Genomic DNA, 18523 nt, shown 5'->3' with positions numbered 1-18523 from the left:
GTTTTATTCACGTCTCTGCTGCTCTCCTGCCACGGTATGGAAGGAAAAAATACTTGTCTTAGGGCTTCTTCCTCATTTGACAAATGCTTGTTGCAAACCGGGTCAGCTGCTTGGAGGGAGCAAGTGGATGACAAACCCAACTCGAGGCATACAGCGAGCCGGTGGTTTTGCAAAGGAAACTGCTTGATTTTCTCTTCCTGGGTGATGACGTTGGCGTTGCAGCCTCTGGAGCAGCACGTGCAACTGCCAAGTCCCGCAGCTGCGGGAAGCACTGTGCTTGGTCCTCATCGAAATGGCTGAAGGCTTCGGCTCCACATGATAGCTTTTGTTTCCAGGAATTAAGTCTCCTAAGGCTTCGGTTGCACCGTCTCCTGCTGCGTTTAGTTAAAACGTCTCGCGGTGCTTTGTCTTCGAAAGAAGTTCTTGGCTGTGCCGCCCTGAAATGCTTCAACCAGCGCTGCAGAGATGGCAGGAGGCTGGTAGTAGAGATGTTTGGATTTTGCAGGGACTAGCTGGCCTGTCAGGAGAGATGCTAGCGAGGATGAGTGATTTCTGGTCAGAATAAATCGGCTTTGCACTTTCTCGCTTGCACCTCTCTAGTGCTTTGGGCGGCGCGTTTGCCCTCTGCTTGAAGTTGAGGGCAAACACGCCTCGTGCTTCTCGCAGCCCAAGATTGCCGGAGACGGGAAAGGGAGCACAACATCCTCGCGAGCCTCCCCTGCTGCAGACGGGGATCCGGAGCCCTTGGAGCGTGTGGGAGGCAGCTGAGCTTGGGGAGCTGCCGTCCTTGATCCCTGCCTTATCCAGCTGGTAGAAATGTTTTGTGCTGCTGGCCCTTCCGGCTGCTTCGTTTGCTGAGAAGGATAAAGATAACGCAGAACGCGTGTCGGAGGGGGTGCATAACCCTGAGACGCGAGCATCCCCCCCTTTTTCTTGTATCCTCTGGCTTGCTGTTACTTAAAAAAGCAGCCCACCCCCATCAAAAAATGAGTGTCTCTTCGTTAACGCTGTGGAAAAGACTTAAGGAAGTTTAGCCTTCCTGAAAGAGAAGGGAGATGACTCTTAGCTCTGTGTTTCCAAGGTCTCTGAGGTTTAGGTAATGCCTTGTGCGACTCTTCCTGTGCAGTTTCATCTCTGTCTCTGGATTTATCCCCCTCAGGCTTCACTGGAACCAGACTAATCCTAAGCCCAGATGCTCCTGGGGACCGCTGCATGACGTGCGCAGGAGTAGCATATCCTTGAGCAAAAGGGAGAAGGAACTGAGAAATTGGACAGACCTGCCCAAACTGCATTTCCTGGGGCTATCGATAACCTCATGGTGGGGGCAGTTACAAGTTTAAGCACGCTCTCCATAACCGTACCAGAATAAAATGGGTGAGACTATGAAAGCTTTGGAGCGTGGCATCAGAAGGCAAGATTACCTTGATAAGCTGGAGAAAGGGCCTTCAGAGTACCGTGTTAATTAATGACGAGTCCAAAGCGCTGTATCTAGGTGGGGGCACAAATACCGACTCGGGAGTGGTGGAGCAGGCGGCCGTTCCGCTGAAAACGCTGCGGGGCTGCAGCGGGTCGCGCGTTGCCGTGAGTTAACGGCGTAGCATCGCAGATGGAGGCGAAGCAAGCCTCAGAAGGAAGCGCCGCGTGTCCGGTTAATCCTTTTGCTTTGCTTGCGCAGGGATCTCGGCAGCACGCAGCGCTCTGTCCTGCTTCGAGGGCCGTTTCAGGAAAAATATTGAGAGGGTCAAGAGGGGAGGAGCAGCAAGACCGATCAGAAGTCGGGGAAACGAGAGCCAGCAGAAAGACCGAAAGAATCAAATTTATACCGTTTGTGGAAGAAAAGCCTGAGGGATGACGTGAGAACGGTCCGGAAATATGTTAAAGGTTGTTACACAGTGGAAGGGAATAAACTCTCCTTCCCAGCTGCTTTGTTAAGGCAAAAAAACCCCACGTGCTTAAAATGCAGCATGGGTTAAGCACAGGGGAAAGCATCCCGGTTATGCAAAAAGCCGAGCACTGGGTTAGCTTGCTTTTAGGATGTGATGTGTTACTTCGGCAGTTAACTGCTGTCGGGAATAATTTCGTCAATTGGCCTTGCGCTGGGACGAAGCCGCACAGCGGATGGGACTTGGTGCTTTCTCCCAGGCCCGTGTCCCGCGACGCCGGCGCATCTGGGTGCTGCTCGCCCTCTCTGTGTCCGAAGGGCTCCCCTCGGGTGCTGCTTTTGGTCGCCCTCGCTAAGTGCCCTGAGATCCGCCTGGCGGGTTACCGGGCTCCCCGAGGAAGAGCACCGGCCGCAGCGAGGACGAGGGCTCCTCCGGGGCCTGCTGCGGTGCAGAGTGACTTGCGTTTCCCTATCCTCACCTAACCCGGGGAGCACCCGCCGCTGGAAAAGCTGCCTTTTTAGCCACGTAGGGCTGCTCTCTTGGATCTCTAGCGTGTTGCAAGCCAGAAATTGGGTTCCCTCTCGAGTTTTCTCAGTCCACAGATGGCAAGGCTGGTTGCCGTTTCTCTGGGTGACGTTACGCCAGCTCCGGGAGTAGCAGGACTGAGTTATGCTGGATGTGGCTTAAAGGATGGTAGATCTCATTAAGCGGCACGGATTTATTTTTTTTCTTACTATTTTTGCTTGGCTTCAGTCAGTAAGAGCGAAGCTGGGGTGGGAAACGTTACTAAACGTAAGCCGTCTTTATTTTAAAGAGGTTCATCCCCTGCGCCTGCAAGGGCTCGGGGCGACGATGTGCAACAACATGCTTTAATGAAGACTTTTGGCAGCAAGGTGTAATAAACTTCATACCCAGCTAGCGTTTGCGGCGTAGGCCCTGGAGCTAGGCTGTAACTGCTAAACAAGGAGGCAGATGTAAATCTAGGGCAGCGTCCCGTGGCAGCCTTTCTAAAGCTTTTTGCTTGTCTAAACGTCTGAATTTGTCAATCACGTCTCTTCAAAGAACGTGAAACCGGAGGAATGCTTCTAAGGTAGCCAAGGTGCCTCAGTGAATTACCTCCAGCGATAAGTTACTTGCTAATGTTTTTTTTTGTCTTCCTTTTGTTTATACGCCCCGCCAGCTGTGTTAACATTAAATTTCCTCGGCTTCCTTGTGCCTTGGCCTCCCAGTTGGCTTTTCTCAAAGCGTCGCTATAAAAGCTGATTTTCGGAAACTCCTAATCCCCTGGACTGACTCGGTCTTCTCAAAGCAGCCGCCCTCGTAAAGCAAGCACGCGCCGCTGCAGTTTGCACCCCGGAGCGGTTGCCCGCTCGCTTTCAGGGCTTTTTTGCAGCCATTGGACTTGCAGTTTAGCTGCGAATTTCCAGGCGATGCGTTTTGTAGGAAAACTCCTCTCTCGGATGGTGCAAAAGTTTGGTGTGTTTTTCCCGGATCGTATCGAGGCTCCTCTTCCTGGACGGCTTCCTGGGTTGGATACTTCTGAAATTGTAATTCCTTAGTGCCGTCGCTAATGTGGATCCTAAACTGATTGATTATCTTGTTTTGTTTTGTTTTTCCCTCCTGTAAACCTCTCGCCTCTTATTGTCAGATAATCACCTCCTCCTCACGTGGTTTTTTTTTTCCCTGCTCCTCCTCACAACTTAGCGTTTATAAATGTATATTCATTGTGCTAGCCGACAGCATCAACGTATGCACCTCCTACCTGAAAGGCAAGTGCTTGGTTGCTTTACCTCTGAGTCCGGAGGAGAAAGGCCACCCAACCCTGATCCTGCCCTATGCATCGATTATTTTTAACCTGACAAAGCAAACCTGGGCCTTTTCGTTTTCAAGGTTCTCTGGGTGTTGTTTTTTGTGACCTCCAACTCTGATGCTCTTTTCCTTCCTCTCCTTCCCCACCAAAGGGACTCAATACACACAAGCACCTGGTTCAATTTGGTGGGAGCCATTGATTCAAGGCCCTTTCCTAATTTATGCTGGCCCGGTGCAAGAAATGTGAAATGGGAGTCATGGGTCTTAAAACTGGATTCCTGTTTCTTGCAAGATATCAAAACACTCTTTGTTGAAAGCCATTTAATTTGAAACTTCAGCCCTCGAGGGCGTCAGGTACGAAGGGTCTAAAGCTGGGGCCAGTCTTCAGGCTTCTCCTGATAAGTTGTTTTGCTGAGATTTCCAGAGGATTTTGCCTTTTGCACTTCAAGTGCTTAATGGGTCTCTGAAATACTTAATATCAGTGGTGGTTTAGTCACGTTTTGACTCTTGTCTCGGTGCATTTCGGTTCCTCTTCCCTAGTTTCCCTAAGCCTGAGTTTGCTGCTGTTTGTGGGATGCTATGGAGATAGGCGCTATTTAAAGAAGGACTTTGGGGAGCTTAATGCCCCGGCGCCACATCAGGTTCAAGACTCCGCTTCTCAGACTTGGGTTTCTCCATCGCTCGACTGAAGTAGCGACATCTTAAAAATAGATTTCTCCTCTATAATTAGAGGTATATCCAATATGCTGCTTTGGTGCTGATTGTCACGTTTCTGTTCTTGGCTGATTTGGGGTTTTGGAGTGATGTTGTCCCTCGTGGAAGTCAGTGCAATTCAAACCAGAGTTAATAGGAGGAGAGCAGACACAGTTAAAACTAACATTTGCATCTCATTTGACTCCAGCAAAGTTTAGGAACAGATTTGGGGTTTTTTACCCCCTCGTTAAGCCCCTTTTTATTTTTCATCCCACGTGTGGGTTATGATAACTTTTTATTTGGAGTTTTATTTACCTGTTATTCATTATTCATAGGCTGAAATTGCTAAAGCAGATGTCTCTGTGCTTGTTAAACATCCTTCTGGCTACTTGAATTCCAGTCTTTGTTTAAATCCTAGTACCAGAAAAGCCTGTTTGGATGGCCTATCTCGATTACTTGTGTAGCGCAAAGCACAGGACTCTTTCTGTTTCAAAACTCATTGCTTCTGCTTATGTGCAAATGCATCTTTTTTGGAAAGATGGATCCAGTTTTAGTTTCCGGTGCGATTGCCCACTTTGGTGACCGTTCCCCAAAGCATTGCAAATATTTCGAAGAAGAGCGTAAATAACTCGTTTCCTCGCCTACCAAAAACCTTCACGCTAAAAGATACCTGCCTGCAGCGCAGGAGACGAGTTTCAAGGGTCATTAATGATTTCTTTGAGGCTTCACCAGGAGCTTTTCCCCGATATCCTCGCTGAGGTGCGGACGCTGGAATCGACTGTGTTCCTAAGGCGTTCTCCGCGCGTTACCTTCCCGAAGGCCAGCACTGGCTTCTCCCTCCAGGTTTGTACACCTCTAACAGCCTAGCTAAAAATAGCTAAAATCTGCAACGTGTTGGGTGGTGTTCACCTCTGGCTAGGCCTTGTCCTTGCAAAGTGTGTTTTGATAGCTCCCACTTCCTCACTAGTCTGAACAGTACCAGACAAGGTAGACTTTTGCTTTTTAAAAAGTTGACAGCTACTTGATAGCCTTGGGCAACAAAGAGATCGCTAGACTCTTGCAGAAATACCCTTGCTTATAAATTAATAGGAAATAATTAGCTTTGTAGCATTGCATTTCTTTTTATTTATTCACAGGCCATTGTTTTTTAATGCTTCTCTTCTTTTTCTTCTCCCCCCCCCCCCCCCCCCCCCCGGGAATATTGCATCTTTGAAGCAGAATGCTGTATTTTTAAAGCATACTAAGCCAAAAGAGTTACCTGAACTAATTGATAGTAGTCTTTCTAAAGAACCATATCAGGTTCAGTTCAGGAGACCTGCTTGCTGCGCAAGCTCGTTGATTCACATTAATTATTTCTTCCTTCAATTCTCTATTGATAGACTGTAGTATCAGCCTTTCCGCTGACTTGCCTAGGATCAATGTCAGGTTCAATTACAGTAGAGCTGCTTCTCTGACCTTCCTCTCCGCTTTTTCAGCTTCCCGCTGAAGAGATTGCTTTCACTTCAGCAGCAGCGTGGTTTGGTCTCCAGCATGTCCCCCACCTCCAGCAAAGAAGCATGTCGGCACGTGTTTAAAACGGGAGACCCTGAAGGAGGGCTTGTACATCTAAAAAACCTTGCCTGTTTTTTTTTACCCTTTCTTTTTCCAGTTGTGCTTGTTGGGCTAGAGGCATAGCTGTTTACCTACAAACTCTGTCTTGATTTAAGTCCATGTCCTCGCAAGGCATTTTGATACCTGGAGATAGGAGGTTTCCAGGGCTGGAAGCGGCTGTCATCTGTCTCCCTTGGTTTGTCACGCTTTCCCGTAGAATCAGTGCGATGCAGGTGTGCTGCCTCTGGCTAAGGTTGCCTGATGCTTTGTTAACAAGGGTTTGTGTTCAGTTATCTTGCAGCGCTCGAGGAGCGTGACCACCTCGATGCAGTTGGAGCGCCTCGGAAAGGAGCCGTCCTCGACCCAGTCGTGCTGCCTTAGCTCCTTCGCTGCGCCGCCGCCGCTGATGTTTGTGCAGCTATGTGCTGACCAGGCTGCACCGTTTCCTCCCCGAATGAGATAAAAGAGCAAAGTCAAGCCTTGGAGATGTCAGAAATAGGATTTCACAGGCAGGCAACGATGTGTAATTTTGTAACGTAGCTTTCCCAGGCCTCTCTGAGAGCGATGCGTGCTTGCTCTCTGCAAGGGCCAGCTTAAAAGGCAGAAGATTAACCAGACAAAGCTGAGTCGTCAGTGGGTGCCCTCCTTGATCTGATCCGTCTTGAAGCCTTTCAGATGCTCGCGTTGGCACGAGGGCGCTCTCCTGCGGCATTCCCATGTGTGGGCGAGGGCTGAAGGTGGTGGGAACCACCCCTCTTCATGCCGATTTCTGCTCAAGGTGTGGTTTCCTGACTGGCCTCAAGCCAGAGCGCAAGATGAGGAGAAAATACCTGTTTGTTTCTTTTCCCAGCCCCTAAAATTTCACGCACCTCTTTGTTAGAAAGCTCTAGGACCTCCATGCTTGGGAAGAGAAACCAGAGGCTTTGGAGGGTGATGCTGAGAACCTGTCTTTTGCCATCTATGAAGATTTGGCTGATAGAAAGCAGAAGGCAAAAACCATCTCGATGTGATTGCCAGAGTAAGGCTGACCGGGGCCAAAAAGGAGATGATGTTAGGGAGCAGAGGGCATGAAAAAGATGCAAAATTCAGAGGTGTCATGTCTGTCAAGTCCTATTTCTGACATCTCAAACGTTTGGCTTCCCAACCTCAAGGTTTTAGCGTTTGTTATCTATTGGGTTTGGGTAGGAAATGGTTTAACACTGTTTAGCTGTTTGCATTAGAGTAATGACGAAGCCATATAAATTCTGCACCCTAGACAGAGTACGAGAGCAATCGTTGCAGGTATTGGGGGCTTATCTCACTCGCTCGATACAACACCAGGCAAACTGCCTGTCGGGAAGGGACATGGCACACCGATCCTGGGGGAGAGCTGAGTCACGCTTCTGTCTCGTGCGGTCAGGTGGAAAAGATTTGTTGCAGCCGGTAAGCGGCGTTTCCCCAAAACGCAGAGTTCGGCGTCCTTCGCTGAAGGACGAGCGAATTTCGAAGTCAGTAGTGACTCTGGGTTTGTCGTTGGTGCTTTTACACCTGGTTTCCTCCGGCTGCATCAGGTGTTGGCCCTTGCTGGCATTGGTGCTGCTTTGAGGGAAGGTGCCATTTAGTTGCCAGCAAACAACTTTGGTGATTTTCTTTTTTGGTTGTTTTTTTTGTTTGTTTCCCTAGAGAAGAAGGTCGCTTTCTTCTTCTGGGCCAGTTCCTGTGCTGCTTGCGTGGGAGGATGCTGACTTCATGCTTAAGCCTTGCTTAGGAGGGGAAATCGCGTGGAATAAGCAGCAGCAGGATGGTTTCCTTGTGGAGGCAGCATTCCAGATTAAAACAGCTTTCTCCCAGTAGCTTTGCGTCCGGCACCGAGCAGGAGCTTGGGAGAAAAAGATTCAGTTTAGACATCTCACTTGGAGAACTCTGGCTTATAGCTAAATTATTTTAACAGACAGACCATGTTAATATCCCTGGCAGGAATCCTGCTTTGTCCTTGCTCCATCTGATTTTGTAACATACTACTCGAGCAGCGCAGCGGCACGTGGGAGTCGCAGTCCCTGCCGCGTGGGTTCGCTCCCTCTCGCCTCCCAGCGTCTTTGCCTCGTTTCCTGCCTCCTGGGCTTGCGCGTCCAAAGCAGATGCACCGAGCAGAAGGGGGAGAAGGCAAAGCGTCAGGGTGGCGTGAGTCTCCTACAGCGATGTTTATCTTGCATGGCGTCGGGGCTCGAAGGAGACGTGCTGACTGCGACCAGGAGCTAAAGCGGCGCGTTAATAAATAACCGGGTGTTTACTTTGGCGGCTGTCACGCTCGTTCGTCCCCTTGTAACCTGCTCTTGTCTGCAGGTTGTTTAGAGGCGGATGGTTGCATGCGCGCCGAGCCTGTGCGAGAAGGGGTTCGCCGCTTGCAGCGGCTTTGCTTAACGCGTTGTGTGCTCCTGAGGTTCGCCTCGTTGCTGCCAAACGTAGCTCAAGGAGCAGCTGAACCAAAACTTACTGCGGACAGACCGCTTAAGGTTACAAAAATGCCTTTCTTTAGTAGTTAATGCCAGCCGGGAATGGATTTAATGGTTGGAGCCTCTTCAGCGCTCTGCGCCTTGGCTTCCTCGCAGACAGCCGGGCCTCTGGATCAGCCCGGTACTGCCAGAAGCCCAGCATGACGCTCGGGGATCAACTAGGGGATTAACTGCCTTTTAGGGAAGCTAAATCCTGGGAGGTTGGAGGATCCTCCCCAGAGGATCCAGCTTTGTTGCCACTTGAATGGTGGGACCGTCAGGAGTTTCCGGCGGAGACCCAGAGCGCGAAGCACTGCGCAACGCGTTGCTCCGCTCTGAAAAGCTCATAGTAAAAGGCAAAACGGACGTGGTGGTTTTGGTGACTGGCAGGCGGGAGAATAGCATGAGGCAAGAGGTTTTTAAGAGGAAGAAGCATTTTCTATCTCTGATATTTAATCCCCGATTATTTAGCTGGATTTTTCTCCCTCCGCCACAAGGTTTGGGATTGAGCGCTGAGCCCGTTTGCGGAAGGCTTTCTGGTTTCGTTACATCAAACCCGTGTTTCATTACGAGCATCTCTCTGCACGTAGCAGACCAAGTCCTATAAAACAAGCCCCAGTTTGGTGATGCAGGAGCAAGTCATCTCCTTTCCCTGTGCAGCTGCCGAGCCTTTCGGAGCCGAGGAGGAAGCGCTCTTCCACCTATTAGCATAATTTTTCATGGTAATCAGCCAATTAGCCGTGTGACCGTTCCCTTCGCTGCCGCATTTAACAGCTTGTAAATCCCTCGCGATGGAGCGGAGCACAGCTTTCGGGGCGGTCACAAAGCACTGGCTTGCAGCGGCGAAAATGATGAACGTCCTCCAATTTTGTGGGCTTTTCTGAAGCAGAACTGAAGTTAAACGTCTGTGATTTGGTGTGCGCTTGCGCTTTCTGGCCTTTCCAGCGACTGACTATGTGAGCAGGAGATTTCCTCCCTTGGAGACGAGTCGTCCGGGCAAAGCCCCTTATTTACTTTCTGGGCAGGCAGTTATCTGGTTTCTTGGGCAAACAGGCTTTTGTTGGTAAAGAAGGAGGCTTATCCTGTGCTGCAGAAGGAGAGCTCGCGGTTCAAACGCTCCTCGCGGTGCAGGGAGCTGGAGCGGCAGAGTCTTAAAAACTTTCTGACACCCCCCCCGCCAGCCCCGACACTCGCAGAAACGGTTCCTAAATGCAATTTTTAAAGAGCAGCGTGCACTGCAAATGCAATAGTTCTGCAGCAGTTCAGAAGGACGGGTTTAAAGCTCGAGGCGTGCGTTAAAGGTAGGCGCCTTGCCCGCTGAACTGCAAAGGGCTCTAACCGCGCTTTCTTGGGCCTCCTCAAGCCTCGACTTCTGAACCGAAAGTTTAACAAATGAAACATTTGCAACCTAAACAAGGTAGGATGGTTAATGTTCATTTGGTCTTTGCCGTGGACCCCTTGGGCTGTTTGCGTGCCGCCCTCTGAGCTTCCAAAGGAAGACCAAGTGATAGGCTTAGCAAACCAGCTCTGTACTCTCCAGGCTGTTCGGTGGATGCTTGAAACTGGGGACTAAGTTTTTTGTCACAAGGTAGCTTGGACCTGTCTGATGCCCTTCAGACTTCAGGAAGAAGGAAGAAAAAAAAAAACCTCTATCTGGCCCGTCCTGAGGATCTCTGCAACTCTGCAAAAACTGCCTGGAGGGAGAGAAAATCCAGCGGTGCTTTTCCGCGAGAAGCTACGTTGAGGTGGGAAGTCTGCGAACGCTGGACTTGGCGAAGAGCTTCCTGGTGGGCAGAAGGCTTTCACGCCTAGCGCTTTGAAGCGTGGCTCGAGCAATAGCCGGCAACGGAGCCAGGTGAAGCTGGAGTCGAAGTGAGGTTTATAGTTTTAGGTGACGGCGTCTGGACCGTTGGCGCAACCTTTTTCGGAAGCGCAGAACCCTCCGCGTTGCTTCCCGGCTCGGCTGCTCTTCGAAAAGAGGCCGTGGCTCTGCCAGCCGCTGCAGGTGAAAATTGGTAGGAAATGGTTGGATGAAGCGTACCGAGTTATGCAGGAGGCCGCGAAGGGTCCTCACGATCCCTCTTTTGATCTTAATCTGTTGAGCGACGATAGAGAGGTTCGTTAATAAGGGTGTTAACCCTGTTTTGGGATGTTCCGCAGGCTTTCTACAGCTGCAGGTGGGCTTGGGACCGTCGCAGCGGTCGTTGCTGCAACGGCAAAGCTCGCTTTAAGGAGAAGCGTTGAGGTCTGCCGGCGCCTGAGACTGCTCCTTCCGCAACGATCCACCGCTTTCAAGTCCGAAGCGTCTATTTTTCTCCCTCGAGCGGGTTGCGAAGGCGCGCGTCCCTCTGGGGCTTCGCTCGACGCGGAAGGGTTCACCCGTTGCGGCGGACTGAAAACAGCAGCTGGAGGAGCCCTGCTCGCCTGTCGTCGCAGGCCCGGCGCGTCCGCTTTTCAATGCCCTTCCTAATCCGAAGGAGGCCGAGAGCGGCGGCGGCGACCGAAACGGCCCCTTTCGTTTGTGAGACGGAGGGAGGTTTTTCTTTTTTTCCCTGAAGGCTTTAGCGCCTTTAAGCTGGCGGTAAAGTGACCTAATTAAAATAATCTTACACTTTGGCCATCCGCGTTTTTAAGCGCAGCAGAGATGCCTTTGGGAAAGCCCAAAGTGGGTTTCCAAATCGGGGTGGGGGGGAAAGACCAAACTCTTTTGGGACTGGCGTTTGGCAAAGCAAATTCTCCTCTTTTCCCAGCCCCGCGTAGAGGATGCAGAGTTGCACCAGCTTCCCGGGAAGGGAATTTTTGTTTTATCTCCGCAGAAAACGCCGCCCCGTTTATCACCAGCTCGTCTCGGGCTCGGCCTGAATTGCAGGAAGACAAACTGAAATTCCCATCTAGGTCTGGCCTTTAATTTGGTCCTCTTTGGGGGTTGGACTTTGAGGAGGGGCGGCTGAACTGCGCTCTTCCTCCGCGTTGGATGCTCTCCGGTAAGCGCGAGAAGGGGGCACCTTCCCTCCCCAGGCTGCTCGGCTCTGCCGAGAGCGTTGGTGGTTTTGGTTCCCCTCCCCCCCCCCAAAAAAAAAAAAAAAAAATTGAAGTTTGCGAATGCGGATGTTAGAGACGCAGCAAATATTTGCTGGGCAAAAATATCCTTGTCAATATTGACCCGGCGGGCTTCGTCGCTGCAGACCGACGGGTTTGGTCGCGCTCGCTCCCTACGTGGGGAAGGGGGAGAAGAGAAAACGGTGGAGACGGGAGTCTTGGAAAAGCACGTTGCAAAGATCACCTTTTAAAAACAAACAAACAAAAACCTGGCATCTCGCTTGCAAAATCCCTAGAGGGTCTCCGTGCTGATCCTGATAGGCGCATTGAGAAAAATAACGAACGTTTTTCTTACAGTAGTTTCCTGGCACGCGTTGCGAGTTGTAGAAGAGTGCCTTGGCCTCGGCGTGAACTCTCGGCCTCGCAGGGAAAAGCAGCGCTGCTCAGTGCTGTCCTTTAGCCTCCTTAAAGGCTTAACGAGAGGGAAAACGGGACAAAATCCCGGCTGCGCGGCAGCAGTCGCGCCCGGATGATCCAGCGCCGCCCGAGCGCCCCGGCTGCCGCCGCTGGATGCGCAGAAGGGTTATAAGCCGCTTGCAGGAGTCCGGGTAGAAGGAGCAAATACGCAATCTCATGCCGGACGGCCAACCGTAAACACTGCAGTGATTTTTTTTTTTTGGTTGGTCGCTCGGATGTACAAAACAGCTTTTATGTCGTGCAAAAAGCGGGGTTTTGGGTCGTTCCCGGGCGCTAGGACTGGCAGAGGCTCTTCGACGGCGGACCAAGAGTGCCCACGCTGGACGGCAGCTCTTTTGGGTGCAAATGTTACGGTTATGCAACAAGTTGCAGCTCTCTCCCCCTCCGTTTTTTTTTTTTTCGGCGTGCCTCCAGTGCACCGTTTCCTGTCCTCGCTTTCCAAAATCCCCCTTCCCTCCCCCCCCTTTATTTTTTTTTTTTTTGAGGAAAGCTTTAAAACGTGTGCAGCAGACGGGCCCGGAAATCTCTGTTTGCCGCCAAATCCGTCACTAATGTGATTTTTTTTTTTTTTTCCTTTTTTTATCCTCTTCAGAAGCAAGGCTTGTCCTGCCTCGGTAATCCAGAGCGCGTTTCTACCTCCTGATTGAACTAGGCAGAAGAAACGCCGTTGTGACGGCCTCGCTCCGAAACCTGGCACGTCCTTGTGTTATTTTTCAAGGAACAAATGTTTTCTCCGTTGCAACAGGGTTGCCTGAGTCCGTGGCCAAACACAACCGTCGTTTAATCCTGGGGTTTTTGCGAATGCGTGTGAAACACTTGGGCTTTGCGCTGGATAGAGTATCGAGTTACCCGTTCGATTTAAGACGCCCGTAATTCATCTCTGCCCATTAAATGACCTTGTCTGCAGGGAGCAATTTGCTTATTCGCCTGGCCACTGTAGCTGGAAAAACCAGCCAAGTTTTTTAGGGTGTGAAAGCGCTTCTTACAGTCTCGTGTAGTTAAGCGCTGGCTTGGGGTGCATTTATATCTTTGCAGCTTTCCTCGATCGAGGTATGACCTTTTTTTCCCCTGCAAACCTAGCTGTGGTGGCCCGAGCAAATGACAGGACTGGGGCTTCTCTGGAGGGGCATCCTTTATTTGCAAAGGGGCTACGAAAGCCGCTAAAAGGGCGCTTTGCATAACGCAGCGAGCTTGCGCAGGCAGGGTACGGTACTATCTCCGCCACGCGTTTTGAGGGTTTTCTGCGCCCTTTTGCCCCGAAAGCATCCTCTTTCGGTTTCGCTTGTGGCTCTAGTAAAAGATGCATCATCGCCTTGGCCGTGCAGTGGAGCTGCAGCCAAATCAGTGGCTGATGGGGCGGTTGTCGACGGGGAGAACGTCGAAACTTCTTTTTTTTTTGCAGCTGGTGCTGTGTCATTAGTTATGTTTTTATCGAGCTTTATGGATGTCGTAATCCTCAGGGTTACGGGAGGGATTTCGCTTCGTCTTCCGCTCCTTAGAGAAGTGGAGTTTGGGTCGTAGCCTCCCAGATGTCCCTCTGAGGACTTGCAGAGCTAAAACCCACAACTAATTGTTGGATAATCGTTCAGTTTGTCGAAGGGGAGGTTGGGACCTCTTGATTGTGGTCCAGGATAAAACCGATTCCAAATCGGCAAGTGGGAAACGTTTACTGAAATAAGTATCTCGATGTGGGTTTCCATTTCCACTATTCTGGTTTGGGAAAGAAAAGCCAGCTGACTTGCAGCAAAACGCAACCCGTGCATTAACTTTGTATTTGTCGGACAGGAAAATTCACGCCACATAGCTAGGTTACGGCGTTAACTCCCCCAAAACACGTCGAGATTCTCGTTTGTCCGTCTAAAAAACGGTCTGACACGGGGATGACTCTGCGTTTGGACGGATACTCGAATCGACATAAAACCGTAAGCGGAGGTGGCCGTAGCCTTATGCTTTTAATGATAATGCCCAACTCTAGCGATTCATAGGGGCCTCATCGGTATCTGGAACAGCACCGTTATCGGTGACTCAGAAGAGGCAGAAGCGGTGAGTACGCGCTGGTTTGTCTTGGAACAAAGCTCGACGACACTAATATTATGACAGCACTGAAATTCTCCTCCCACGGCTTCAAGATCAGGAGGGAAGTCTTAAGCGTGTATTTCATACCCTTCTGCGGATAGCAAGTCTGATAGCTCTTATCCGATATCTGAAGTTGTTCGAAGAGCTGTCCTGAGAGCTGGTAGTCTTTCCAAAAATTGTGGAAGGTGGGAGATTTCGGAGTGAGGCAGAAGTCAGTGTTAGGCAGCTCTTTAAAAAGAGTACGTGTATCCTTTGGGTAACTGTAAATCAGTTGGCTAGAGGGATCTCCCGGACAAGATGCATAAGGAGGTGATGGGCAGGTAGGGGGCTATATGGACTTAGACCTGTCTGCAGACCCCCTTTTCTCAGCTGCAACACGTTTGCCATAAAAGCTTCCTTCGACTTGGAAACCTGAGCCGTAAAACCCGCACGTATTCTCCTGCACGTAGCCTTTAGCTCGTTTGGGACTTTAAACACCCGTGGTTCCCCCCCCCCCCCCCCGAAAAGAAACCCCCTTTGGAAAAGGGGCTGCTGCAGGAAAGCTCTTCTCCCAGGGGGGAGTCGATCCGCCGGAGTCGTGGCACCCGCCAGTCCAGATCCGTTTCTCAGGACGTCTCGAAAGCCGATTGCAGAAGGTTTGAGCTGGAGGACGAGCCGCTCCGTCTGCCCTGCTCTGCTTCCCTGGCCGTTGGCCGCTGCCGGGGCGAGCGACGCTGGACGGGAGGGAGCCGCAGAGCTGCGCGCCGACGCTAGACGGAAAGCTAACCTCGAAGGCGTCCAAAAGCTTTACCTTGGCAGCGTGCAGAGCGGTGTCGGAGCGAAGACGGCCAGAGCCGAGAGGGCGTTCGACGCCGTAGAAACCCTGAGTTAAAACCCCACAACTAACCCGCCTCGTTCCGAAGTGAAACGAGGAGCAAAAAGCTCCTTCTGAGGCGCTAGAGAAGCGAATTCTCGCCTTGCTGCCCTTCTGTATCCTTAGCTGTAAGTAGGGATGTTTGCGGTGGCAGGTTTCGCAAGTAAATTTTTTGCGACGCGTGACGCGAGCTCTGCATCGGCCGTCCCGCTTGACGGTACCCAGCGTCAGCAAATAGATGTTTTGCCCCGGCCAAACGCGAGGTCGGCGACGTAAGAGCGTTAACACGTAGCTGGCGTTCGGAGGACGGGAGGAAGCGACAGGCTGAGTCAGGATCTGTTTTCGGTCCAGTAAAGAACCTGAGCTCCGAATAAGACCGTCGGGAAGGACCATCTGCTTTTTCCTGAAGTCGTTGAGCTCCTGCAGAGGGAGCAAAGACAGCTGGCAAAACGATCGAGCTTTTGGGGAAACTGAGTCAAAAAGTCCCATTCCAACCGTCTGCGTAAAGCGCCGGGCAGCAGCGTGCTCGCGGTCTCGGAGCCCTTATTTAAAGGAAGGGTTTGAAAGGAAGTAAAAGCTGTGTCAAGTGAAAAACGAAGCGAGTGGAACTACAAATAAGAAAAACGCGTTTGATCAGCAGCGATAGTTATTAACCGCTGGAAGAACAGGCTGAGGGGTGTTTTGGGTTTGTCGTTGCGGGAGGCTTTCTCCTGCCAGAAGAAGCTCTTGTCCAAAAACGCGTTTCGTGGAGGCGAGGGGTGCTGGATAGGCTTCTCTGGCCCGTTTTCTGCGAGAGGCTGAACAAGATGGGGCTTGTTCTTGTAAACATGTTAAAACCAGCTCTGGGTTTTGCTTTGAAAAATCTGCATTACGCTGTGTTTGAGCCTTGTTAACCCTTCCAATGCCCTTGCTATGGTGAGTTTTGGGGAAGACTGGCAGTGAGGGAGCCATCAAACTTTCCGCGAGGTGAACCAGAAGGGGATGCCTTATGCTCCCGCCGTGTTGTTGCTTTAAACGGTTTTAATTGCCACTTAGAAACAGGATGTCTGGTCATGAAATCCCCCACTGGCAGAACTGTAGCATTCATACATCTATATGATGCATGCAAATATTGGTTATGAAGCCATCTAGCTTCTGCAGAAAAATGTCACGTTATGTTCTGGTAGCATGCCAAACGCAGCTGGCCTCGCTTCGCGCCTTGGCCATCTCAGTCCTTGCAGTGGGAAGGCGTTGGGTTAGTTACCGAACTCTTCGGCTCGGCTTAAACCCCAGCAAATAGCGATATTTTAAAGAGGAACTTGAATACGTTGACTCTTGTGAATACAACCATAATCTGAACCTTTACCTCTTACGTTTTCAGCTCAGAATGTGACTGTTGATGAAATCATGACAGCCTACAAACAAGCCTGTCAGAAGCTGAACTGCAAGCAGATACCCAAACTACTGAAGCAGATACAGGTAGAGCTCTTACTTTCCCAGTACAAACAAAGCTAAACCCGTTTGCCATTTGAACGCTGAGAAAGTATTGGCAAAGTCAGCTTGAGCAGCCTAGAACTAAACGTACCAATTTGCTTGTTTTATTAAAACGTGACTGTCTGTTATGCCTTGCGGTATGATTTTAGTTGTTTGCGTGTCGGTTAGAAACGAGCACTCTCGTTTTAATGGCTTGAGCAGGTTTCTTAACAGATGAGCTATTGCTACAGAATGCCAGTAGCTAAGGAATTTATTAGTAAAATATTATGCATAATTTAACGTGATACTGGGCCCTGTTTTCTTCTGTGGTTGTACTGATTTCCAATCTCTTGATAGCTGCTGAGACTGCATCTGCTTCTCCTCTTGCTGTCTTGCTTTTCTATGATGATAATTATAGCCCTGCTAGCATCAGTGGGTGCTAGACATGGGCTCTGTTTTTAACTTCCCTTCCAACTCCCCCTCCCCGACGTAGCAGGATTTTTAAGCCGGAGAATGAGACTAAAAGGAGTGGTTTTTCAAAGCAGTTTATACTTTTAATATTACTTGAAAAGGGATTCTGCACATGCTCCTTGGTGGAGGTGAAGCATGCAAAGAGAGACCACAACTAACGCAGTGGTTTTTCCCTGTTCGCACGCAATGAATGAAAGCCTTATTTAAAATCTCAGTTTTTAGAACATGTTGGATCATGTTTTTAAAGGGTTAGCTCTTTTCTCAGCCTCGATGTGTCCTGCGAAGTAAGTGAATGTGTGACTGCTTTAGCCAGGTTCATCTGAAAAGTCCCAGACAGTCTATACAGAAGGATTTTGACTTCTAATATACTTTTAATAGAACAAGAGCCCAATTGACTCCCATTAGACTTAGCTTTTTCACTCGCTGTACCTTCCCCAGGCAGCTGGTGAAGGTCAGACCCTCATTGCCATCTGGCAGACAGCAAAGGGAATGAGGAGAACCCTTTTAGTAGGACTTCAGGACTGCATTTCCAAAGGAGAGTTACCAGCTGTCCTCCTGACTCGCACAGACTCAGCCTGATTATCTGCTCCTTACAGACTGCAAAGTACTGCAGAGCATGGCTTTGAGAAATGTTGCAAAATTTGCCCTTTTCCAGTGAACTTTGGCCTGAGAGCTACTATGTCCTGCCTTAGTTTGGGGGAGGATTTGCCCGGTTTGTCATGTTACTTCATTCTAGTTCATTAATTCCCCCTTCCTCCCCCTGAATATGAAGTGTTTTTTCTTTTAACAGGAATTTAAAGATCTGGCTCCCAGGATAGATTGCTTGGATCTAAAAGGTAAGCCCCTTTCTCATCACCCAGGTGAATTTGTTTCTGTTTGGCATCTTGGGCAATATCTGTATTTTACTCCGTTTGTGCAGCTCTTAAATCAATTGGAGTCGTGGTCCCAGTTGGGGCACTTGCAGGCTAGAGCAGAAGAGATGCTTAATCCCAACGAAACCAGAAGAGTAAGTACCAGAGATGTTTCTGTATGAGGAATATTAACATCCTGGTCCAGGAGCGCTGAATTAGCAGCAACACGGCTTCAGCAGTTCCACAAGCCCCCTGAGGACCTGAAACACTGACTAGCAATACAACAAAATGTCCCCCCACCATCCCCAAGCGCTGTCCTTAGACCTGCTGCATGATACAATATCCCAGAACAGCTTGGAGGGGGGTGTGAGTTAGGGCTGAGTCAGAACAGATTTTCTACAAGACTTTGATTGACGTTTTTAAGCTCCCCAAGTGATGGAAAACTTGCTACCGCCCTTGGAAAGGTGTTCCAAGTAATTCTTCCTACAGTAAACATTTTTACGTGATTACTTTTGTATCGCTTCTCCCTTAGCCCTGGGGAACAAAAGTGAAAAGGTCACCTTCATTTCCCTAAAAGGTCTCCGCTAGACGAACCTTTTATTTGCATTCTTCTTACTGTAGGCTACTGCCTTTCTCCTCTTGCCTTCCACTGGTCTCCTTAGCCAGCAGCTTGTTCTCCTCAGCTGTGTTTGGAGAGCTTTTCCACGTGGCCTTCTTCATTACTGGTCTTCCAAGTTGTCAAGGAGGCAGGTGGATAATATTGCCCTGAGCGCTTTGGGTGAAACCTCACTCCTAGTTCATCCAGGGATATTTTTGGTGTTCCTCATCTCAGCTCTTGGGCATCCTGGCATTGTCTGC

The 18523-nt window shown here is 50.1% G+C and overlaps 1 protein-coding gene across 2 annotated transcripts in view; it reads left to right on the top strand.

The window, feature by feature from the left end:
• The window catches only part of PPP1R37 (protein phosphatase 1 regulatory subunit 37), a 46574-nt gene that overhangs the window by 1729 nt on the left and 26322 nt on the right, over nucleotides 1-18523 (top strand). Inside the window, exons 2-4 of one of the 2 annotated variants that reach the window (XM_068910387.1) lie at nucleotides 7638-8135; nucleotides 16252-16349; nucleotides 17605-17650. In XM_068910387.1, coding sequence (XP_068766488.1) covers nucleotides 8093-8135; nucleotides 16252-16349; nucleotides 17605-17650 — 187 coding nt within the window. In that variant the 5' untranslated portion in view covers nucleotides 7638-8092. The remainder of the gene's footprint in view (nucleotides 1-7637; nucleotides 8136-16251; nucleotides 16350-17604; nucleotides 17651-18523) is intronic. The other variant, XM_068910386.1, reaches the window with a different exon arrangement.

Source organism: Struthio camelus, chromosome 16 (assembly GCF_040807025.1).
Source record: "Struthio camelus isolate bStrCam1 chromosome 16, bStrCam1.hap1, whole genome shotgun sequence".
Taxonomy (NCBI): Eukaryota; Metazoa; Chordata; class Aves; order Struthioniformes; family Struthionidae; genus Struthio; species Struthio camelus.
Note: the sequence above shows the minus strand (reverse complement) of the source record. Positions and strands in the feature narration are given on the sequence as shown.